The 9,906-nt window shown below is 40.9% G+C and overlaps 1 protein-coding gene across 1 annotated transcript; it reads right to left on the bottom strand.

Moving 5' to 3' along the window:
- Positions 1 to 1,205: 1,205 nt before the first annotated feature.
- Positions 1,206 to 7,424, bottom strand: LOC134542991 (adhesion G-protein coupled receptor G2-like). The gene is made up of 2 exons (XM_063387646.1): positions 7,316 to 7,424; positions 1,206 to 5,330 (listed from the first exon to the last, which is right to left on the bottom strand). Exons 1-2 carry the CDS (start codon positions 7,368 to 7,370, stop codon positions 3,598 to 3,600), a joined length of 1,788 nt encoding a protein of 595 aa, XP_063243716.1. The 5' UTR covers positions 7,371 to 7,424; the 3' UTR covers positions 1,206 to 3,597.
- Positions 7,425 to 9,906: the final 2,482 nt, after the last annotated feature.

The following is a 9,906-nucleotide window of genomic DNA, read 5'->3' on the forward strand; positions in this document are numbered from 1 at the left end:
TGCACATAGAGGCGATACCTAAGAAGCTGCGCAGGCGAGAGTAGCACTATGGCTTTCCCAGGCTTGTAGCATTCGCAGAATTACAGTTATGAATGATGTAATGAGAAAAAAAAGGGGGGGGGGAGAGAGAAATAGAACAACTTCACCCGCAGTTTGCTTTCAAATTATTTCCATTTGTTGGCGGGAATGATATTTTATTTTTTTAGGATTTCGTGGGGGGTAAAGGGGATTTAGTCAGAAGTAATTATAATGAATAGCAAGCTATCTTGGCACACGAACAGTCATCGCGATAAATCATTACGTGCAATGACAAAAGATTAGCGGAGGCACTGCTGACCCCGTTGTGCTCTGACTGACGTATGGCAGTGTGCAGTCACCCGCATCACATATTTGACTGACCAGTGAAGCCAGTGTTGAAACCTGAATCTGCCCGACAAAGATGTTTTCACTAAGAATTGGGAACGCGGGGGAAAAAATTATTTTTTTCCCCCAAGCTGGCTGACTACGTAACAAGTATATACACGTATATTTAATTTTTTTTTTTCCAACGAAACAGGTGTCAATTAGCCTCACCACTGAAAATTGCCACCAGCCGAGGTTAGCTTGTTTGTCCTTTATTGTATTTTCCCACTGTGTGCTAAAGTGCCTTCAGCAATCAGCAGTAGACTTTTTCCTCGTAAAGTGTTTGGTTCATGTGTATGAAACAGTAAATATATCCAGTTCTCGAGAGTTGGCATTATTGAACAGCTAAAGTATTATTTTTATGCAATGAAAGCAAAATACTTATCTCTGAAGTTTTTTTTATCAATTTTAAACAGTTATATAATTAGGCTTAGTAAGGTTATAGACAATAAAACACTAAATAGGGAAAAATATTCTCCTCTCAGTCATTATTGTGGTTTTTGTGCAATTGCAATTCTGCCTCAAAGCTATCAAGTTGGTGGTGAAAGATTAAGTATGAATAATAAGCACAAAATAACTTCCAACTCCTGTTTACTATACTTCGTAATTTCATCCCTAAGGACTGAAAGGGGGATATTATTGGTTATGTAAAAATTATCACTTCTCCAAATATACTTAAGCAAAAAAAAAGCCTAAACATAATTCATACTACTTACAGTGTTTTATTTTATGATGTTTGATATTTATCTAAATTTTACCAGTCACATGATTAGTGTGAATAATTAATATACATAATAAGTCAATTAAAATTTAGTTTTAACTATTTTATTGTGCAAAGCAACTTTTACAGTAAAAAAACATTTAGACAAGTACAGACGAGTTGTAGTACTACCTGAAACAATGCTATAATTAGGCCAAAATATGTAGTTGAAACAAACAAGTATTTTTTTGAACAAATGTTTCTTGACTGACTGCTGTATCAGTGCAGGCAAATACTTAGTCTTTGACTACTTTGTAGTCGTATAACAAAAAAAAACTCTAGTTTTGTACGTGTGTTTAAAACTGATGAATATTTTATGATTAAATTATAAGGGTAAATGTATGTAACTGAACTGGAAGGGTAAATCCTAGTAATAATATGTCACAATGGCGGATACAGGAGTGGGCTTAAAGGCCTCAAGACACACCCCTCTTTCTTCTGACATTAACTTAAATTGGATAAAATTAGAAAAATTTGGGTAATATTCTTCTTTATTAGGCGGTATTCACAACACTTTGTCGCTGGCGTACACGTAATAGCATACAACGTGAAAAAGATTCAGATCCAAGTGTATAAAAATAGCACTAATTCGGTAACCCTTCGTCACAACTTAATTACTTAAGGAAAACATAGGCGGAAATCAATTTCAGATTCTTAGATAGCGAGGTTTAAACCTACAAATGTCCGCGTATACCTGTATGTATCCATATATATATATATATATATATATATATATATATATATATATATATATATATATATATACAGTATATGCACATTGTTTATATATATATAAACAATGTGCATGCATGATTTTTGAGTATGTAACATATTTCCGACAGAGATATTAAAACATAAAATTTTTGATCGGATGAATGCGTTGCATAGTCCTGAGCATGGAAAACGAGAGATTTCGAGGGGAAAAAATGAGCGATGCTTTCAGTATTCGCTAGAGATGTTTCAAAAACACTTAGCTACAATACGAAACTCTGACACCAAATTTAACCTAGAATTCTTTAAAATATTACCGAGCGTGATAAATATTGTGTTTTCAATTCCGATTCATGGTACATTTATCTTATCCAAAATTAAAAAAAATTTTTTGCAAAACTCCGCGACCCCGGAGAAACCCCCGGAATGGCCACCGCATGGGGAGCCCAAGAAAAGAAACGGGCTCCCCATTTGGAAGCCACCTGGAAGGTTTTTTTCTGTTCCACCCACCGTTTCTTTGGTAGACTGACTTGTTGCAAGGGGTTGTATTCATACCAGAAGTACGCGCAGCCACTTTTTTTTTTTCTTCGTAACGGCAGCTTTGCTTTTTTTCAAGCAATGTACCAAATGATTTGAATAAGTACATATGCCCGTATGCCCATCTAGGGGTGTATTTGAATGAGTAGGACGAAGTCATAAGGTCACTTTTCCGGGTATATCGTGTGTTCACTAGGCGTTAACAGTGTAATACACCTCTTAAATTAATGTTTCTCGTCAATTAGTTATTATTCGTAAATCCTAGCATGTACTTAATTAGGAAGTGGCAAAGTGGCATGCATTGCTGAGTATCAACTTAGTCATTAAAATCAATACGCTTGGAGGTCTATGGTGAAAATAATGAGGATTTCTCAAGCAAACAACAAATTAGCCAAGCTTTACATGTGCAATATGCTTGACTTAAAGGTTCCTGATAAGGCCTCCTGTCTCACTACTGTTGCGATACATCTTGTATCTTTTACCAACACTGTGCATTAATGTACATCGAAAATAAATAAATAGCAACATATGAAATATGTTTTATAAGCATTTTAAATAGCCAAATTTAAACTTAGTTGGAACTTTTGTTTGTACATCTATCATTTTGAAGCTACTTTCTACATGCTGTTATTGATTTTTTACTGTAGGTATTTGAATGTATGAAACTAACCATCAAATTAAAATTACCTTAAATAATCATGAATTACTCTACATGGTTTCACTGCATGATTGTGCAAAATAGCATGTTTCAAAATTTTAATTAATAAATTACTTTTAGATTTTTGGTTTGATTCCCATGGACAGTAGATTCGGGGAAGCAACTGTTACTCATAAATATTTCAAATAATAGTCTCATATCTAGGGACAGGAAAAATTCGCGGATTAAATGACCTCTAGGATAGCCTCCATTATCCTCTTCACTTCTCAAGTAAACACGCGTGTTCATTGGTTACTAAATTGTGAGTCGTCTCCACATGGGTAGCTTGTGATTCGACGCTTCTTTGGTCAATAGTCTCTCATTGGCCCAGAGAGCTCCAGTTAAACCGCGAGCCAATAGCAGAACCAGCAGAATTGTACACATGTTTGAATTTCAGCCTGTCACGAAATGAATCCGCGAATTTTTCCGGTCTCTACTCATATCACTTTCAAGAATTACGTTCTCTAGAAATCTGATACAGTAAATTTCCTCAGCGGTTATCCGAAACCCTTTTAAAGCGCATCATTTCCGGCGGTCGATGCTGCTCGTTCCTCGCTTCGCTGTTGCACGCGACGCCTGCCGAGGTGTCGGCCAGCTTGTGGCGCTCGGGCTTCTTCAGGAACACGAAGAACAGGAAGAGGACGAAGCCGTGCTGGGTCGCCGTCAGGCAGAACAGGTAGAGGAAGACGACGTGCACGGCGGACAGCAGCCCGAACACCCATGGCAGGCCGAGGAGGAAGAACTCGAACACGACCATGAACAGCACCCGGGTGGACTTGCTGCCGCCCCTGGTCGGCCGCACCTTCCGCGCGCACCCGAAGAACGCGTGCACTACGCGCGCGAATATGAAGGCGTTGGCGAGCACGACGAGACCCACGGGCGCGGTGACGGTCGCGTAGAAGTAGACGTCCGTGGGGAAGCAGACGGTGCGCGGGTGGCAGGAGAGGTTGCGGTTGGCGTAGATGTGCGGGTCCACGCACAGCAGGACCGCCACGGGGAGCAGCGGCAGGGCCCACGACAGCAGGGACATCCTGAGGATGAGGTGGGTGACGGGCGCGCAGATCCCGACGACGAAGCGCCGGTACTGGAGCCACGCCGAGACGAGCGTCCACGCGAAGGACGAGAGCAGCAGGTAGTGGAGTCCCGCGCCGACGGCGACGCACGCGGGGCCCGACCCCACCGCGCCGACGGCCACGGGCAGGAACAGCGTCGTCATGAGCGCCACGTTGACGGCGAGGCAGAGCACCAGCTTGTGGCCGACGTCCCGCCGCCACCGGGGGCGGGCCGCCGCCACCGCAACGATCCTGCCCACCCCCGCCAGGGACATGGCGCAGCCCAGGTAGGTGATGGCGTCCAAGGCCGCGTCGTGCGCGCGCCCCAGCTCCATCGGGCTGTTCTGTATCAGCGAGCCGAAGTGCGTCAAGTGGCTGCAGCGGCAGAACACCTTCCCCTTCCCGACCCTCATCAGCCTGCATCCGTCTCCCGACCAGCGGCCTTCGTCCGTCTCGCTGTGGTTCCAGTACTCGCACACGGGCTCCTCGCATCCGTGGACGTTCATCTTCATCCTGAAGACTGTGTCCACGTAGGGCAGCCTCGCTTCGCCGCTGATCTTCACGTTGACCACGTCGGAGTTGAGAACTTTCCCCTTCTGCGTGTCCCTCTCTCGGAACAGCTTCTCAGGGTCGGCGTAAACTATTGCAGTCGCCGCGGTGCTGATGTTCGCCGGAGGTAGTCTCACGACGACGTCGTCACTAGCGTAATCCAAGTCGTCACTGCTCGAGTTTGAGTTGGTCTGTATCTCCCAGGATTTGTTTCTTCCGCCGTGCCCTGCGATTCTTTTGAATGCCATCACCGTGGCAACGTTGGCACTAGCTTCCTCGACAGCAACAGATATGTGTGTCAGATTCTCAACCTTGTAACTTTTGGCTGGTACGTCCGCATTCTCAACTATTTTCTCGACATCTAGCAGCACTGTCGTGTTACCTCTTAAATGGCGGGTTCGTTTTGAAACTATAGTATCGGCAAGTTTCAGTAAATCGTACAGGGTTGACTGGTTTACTCTTTCGTCCGCATAGGAGTGGAGCAGCATTTCTGGCGATAGTTCTGGTGTAGTAAATTGTGGCGGCTGGGTATTCATGTATTTCATAAGCGCAGTCGTACCCATGTCTTTAACATCGCACATGTCAGGGTCATACTTGCAATCATCCTTCGTTGATGCTGAATCTGCAAAAAAAAAAAAAAAAAAAATTACAATGCATTAAGATCGAAAGAATTTTTCACTTGGATTTACTCCCCACAGATTTTATTTTTTAGTTTGTGAACTGCATATATACAAGGAAAAAAAGGGCATAATTTCAGGAATGTGAGGTGTTGGCTTTTTTTTGTTAAAAAAAAGTTTTAAGTAATATATTTTGAGATAACTCAAAAATTATGGACAAAATTAATTTTTTTATCTTGATGTTTTTACTTTCTGCCACGATCAAGTAAAAGTCGTTGTGTAATTTTACATGAAAATTACTCGAAAAGTTTCGGTCTCCCTTTGACTGCCACTATTTGCTACAAATTCGATCATAATGACTTAAGTGATAAAAGAGAAAATGTATAGAAGACCAATAAATAGAGACCTGCAATATTCGCGGTTTCGATGGCCTTCAGGATAAACTGCACATACCCCTGTACACTCGGGCAAACAACGAAAGTTCATTGGCTGCCGACTTGTCAGTCGTCACAACTGGTTTGTCTGTGATTCGATCCTTCTTTGGTTGAGGGTTTATAACTGGTTGAGATTCGTCCAGATGAAAAGTAAGCCAATAGCAAAATTATCTAAGAGGTATATGTGTTTGAATTCTAGCCTATCACCGAATGAATCCGCGAATTTTGCAAGTCTCTACAATAAATAACATATAACTGGTCTATGGTGTATCACCAAGCTATGGAACACTGTGACGGGTACGACAGTTATCCCTTAATGATTGATATCGCGGTATGTGTGTTAGCAAGAAGTGAGTAGGCTGAACACGGTTCTGTGTCAAGATGCTCCGAGAGTTATCTTTCTTACCCTGGACAGTAAGAGAAGAACACAGCTCTTTTGTGACTCAAAATACAATATTCGGCAGGTTGCACACCGTGTGGATATAGATGACAAAATTGTTACACATTTATATTTATCAGTCTATCGAGATATCCTTTCAATGATATCGATACCATTAGAGTATCCACTTGATAATATTGATATCACGTTTTTTTTTAAAATCAAAATATCGAAACTTTTACCCTTGATTTTCTTAGTATACATAAAATTTAGTTCTTGATATGTCTAAGCTTAAATAATTAATTTACCTAATTAAAAAAGGTTTATCTTTTACTTGCGAAGCCAAAATGGTTTTTACATACCAATATTTACAAATTAATGATAATGAGAAATATTTACCAGAAAAATTACTTAAAGAAGCCCTTGAGACTGAGAGTCAATATAAATATCGTTTCCTATTTTGTGGAGTATTTACGTATTCTGTAAGGGTTATAATCGAAGTGTGGTAGTGTATTTTTGCGGTCACTTAATTTCTTGCTGGTAAAATTATCGGTAAATAGCACATGTGCACTTTATATATATTTATATATAAACACAGAAATAATTTTCATTTGCACATTATTAAAAGTAATTGAATTTTTAATAAAAATGACGTGTATTATAAAAGAGGAGATTTTTTTCTAACAAAAGCCTTAAGACGGCTTACAATCCTTTACTTATCTTATATTGGTAAAATGACACGCAAATGTTAACAATTTTTATCACTTGCATGACATGCATGGCTCAACACAACAACATTAAGGATATACATGGCTTAGTTTTTTTGAGAGAAGCCTAAAGATGTCCATCAAGTTCTGTCCCTGCCCGAACACGCCCGAATATTCCCCTTCGGCCAAACCTCGGGATTTGTTTCATTTTTGCGCAGGAAAAATGAATTCAAATGTTAAAAGTGGTCGGTTAAGGTTAGCTACGTTAAAACACTTTAAAACACTGTGGACGGTCAGTTAGGTTAGTATAGCTACATTAAAAAAAAACAGAGAAATATGAATATGTATGAATAAACCCGAGGTTGGCCCAAGGTGAATATTCGGGCGTGTTCGGGCAGGGACAGAACTTGATGTACATCACGCGGGGGGTGGGAGGAGGGGGGGGGGTAGTGGGGGTAGGGGACAGTTACCTGTCACGTGGCTGGCGGCGGAGGCCAGCAGCAGCGCAGCCAGGACGACTGCCATCCTGGCGAGAGACTGCGGCGAGTCCTCGTCCTGTCTGGCCGCAGCGAGGAAAGGACTTCCCCTCCCGCCGTCGCGTAGCCTCGATAACAACAGCCTCCGACTTCCTGGGAAGCCTTCACTTCACAGACGAGAGAGCCAAACACCCGATCGTGCATCTTCGGTTTTTTTTTTTTGTTCATCGTAAATATTCTGTCTTAGTTTCTTAGTTTTTTAGGTGCTGACTGACGGCGGAGTGAGTGGTCAGTGCAACCACTCACCACCAGGAGCGCTCGCGTCCCTGGTCACTAAATCCAGTCCTGGACAATTAGCAAAGAGGACCACGAGTCCAAGTACCCAACCCCCGCATGGTAGACTCTTTTCTACTCTGTCCAACACTTCATCCAGACCATCCTCTGTCTCCTGTAAATTCCTACACGTAATGCATGCCAATTTGCATCCTGCATGAATGTGCCCAGGGTTTTCCCTGTGTCTATGCAGGTTTTACCTGGGCCCACCCTATCTCTAGTTATAGTCTAGATTTAAGGGTGAGGGGAGTTAGTCATGGCGCCAATCGCTGCCATGGCTGGCCAATCCCCTCCTAGCACATGATGCATGCGACCCTCTCCCTGCATGGCTAATCCCAGCATGACTAGGCGTATAGGCTTCGGCCTGAGACGCACCTAGGTCCCTCCCTAACCCGGACCCCTCCAAAATACACTTAGTTTTAGTTAGGTTAGAAAAAAAAATCATCGTAAATAAATATGACGGTGTTGATAAAAGGAAACACAAAACATTGTGGACGGTTGATTTGGTTAGGATAGCTACATTAAAGATACTGTGAAATCATGTAAACGGTTTCCTAGCCCTGGATAGCTACATATTAAAAAGTTATTTGCTAAGCAACCAGAAATAGATTTTACAGTATTTTTTAATGTAGCTATACTTACCTAGTATACCTAACCAACCATCCGAAATGTTTTAAAGTATTTATAATGTAGCTAAAATATCCTAATCGACCGCAAAATTTAATGCCACACCGGTTTATACAATGAGATAGAACGGCGTGCGACGTATGAGTAAGCTACATCCTAAATAAATACACCTGTTGTGGTACGGGAAAAAAAAGCGAGCATGAACTTCGGGGAACTTCGGGTGTGGCTCTCTCGTCTGTGAAATGAAGGCTTCCCCCCTCCACCACAGCAGTCGCGAACTCAATCACATCTGAAGGAAGGGGCCTCCATATTGACAGACTGGTTGTAGTTCTACATCAGCTCACTATCGGCGTTGCAGACAGCACTTCTGCTGCCATTTTTTTCCCCCTCGGCAAGTAACGTGATAGATAAAAATGTATAAGTTATACATACCTACTTCGAATAACGGTTTTTTTTATGTGCAATTGACGTATCCGCAGCCAAATATTTTGCCACACACACCCAATTTCTCGGTTCCGCCATTGATGTTCACGTGGAACAAACATGTCGGAAAATAGCAAAACAGTTACGCCACTTCTAATCCTAATCATTACACCTTCTGTAACGCTACTTTTCGTTACGCTTTGATGACGTCACATAATGCACACAGAAAATAATGTCTTTTTCCGCAACCTGTACTCTCGCATCCGTGAACTGGCACTTTTTGGCGGATTTTTCTTGGCGGGTTTCTTTTCCCACGTTGCCTTTGATAATACCTCTTACCTGCTCCTGCCTTTTTTTTATTACTTTTAGGCATGATGTTAAATCACGATCTCCAGCTGAATATAACTAAAGAATAAAAACACTCCAATTGAACATAAATTAAACTTAAAAGAAATATCCCACAAATCTATAAGACCTGTTGACATTATAATCACAGTGTTCACATGCCAAAAATAAATTACACTTCTATAGTTAACCTTTTACGTCTGTACGTCTTTTTTTTACATTTTCAGTCACACTATTCACACAAAATTGAATGATACTTCAATTTTGATACTTACTACAATTATGATACTTATAAAGTTAATTTCACAAATAAATAACTCTTTATTATCTTTGAAAGATTTGTGCAATGGGAGTGCATGACTTGATGTAAGCTTTTGGACATACGCCATTGCTAAGCAATAATTATAACTATTGACACCATGGACCCCACGCTTTTTTTAAATAAAATACTTTTTTTTATTTTACACTATTTTTAATTTAAAGTTATTAAAAATAATTTTTTTCTATTTTTTAGTTGGATTTTCTATAAAAGCATGTTTTTTTAGTTTTTTAAACTATTATTTATTCTGAACTTAGCATTATGCTAAGCAATGGCGTAGGTCCAAAAGCTTACATCAATAACTCTTTAGCACACTAATAAATAAATTGTTGATACTTTAAATAAAATAAAATAAATATAATAGTGTTAATCATTAGTCGTTACGAAAACTGAGGAATAGACAAACACAATGCAGAGTTACGAGAATTCCGTAGCAACACACTGCTGCGTCATTTCTACCTCTCTCCTTCCAGCCGTTACAACTATCAGCATAGAGCATGATAATATATGTACATATCCCTCCCTCCCTTGCTGTCTT

Source organism: Bacillus rossius, assembly GCF_032445375.1.
Source record: "Bacillus rossius redtenbacheri isolate Brsri chromosome 9 unlocalized genomic scaffold, Brsri_v3 Brsri_v3_scf9_2, whole genome shotgun sequence".
NCBI classification, from domain to species: Eukaryota; Metazoa; Arthropoda; class Insecta; order Phasmatodea; family Bacillidae; genus Bacillus; species Bacillus rossius.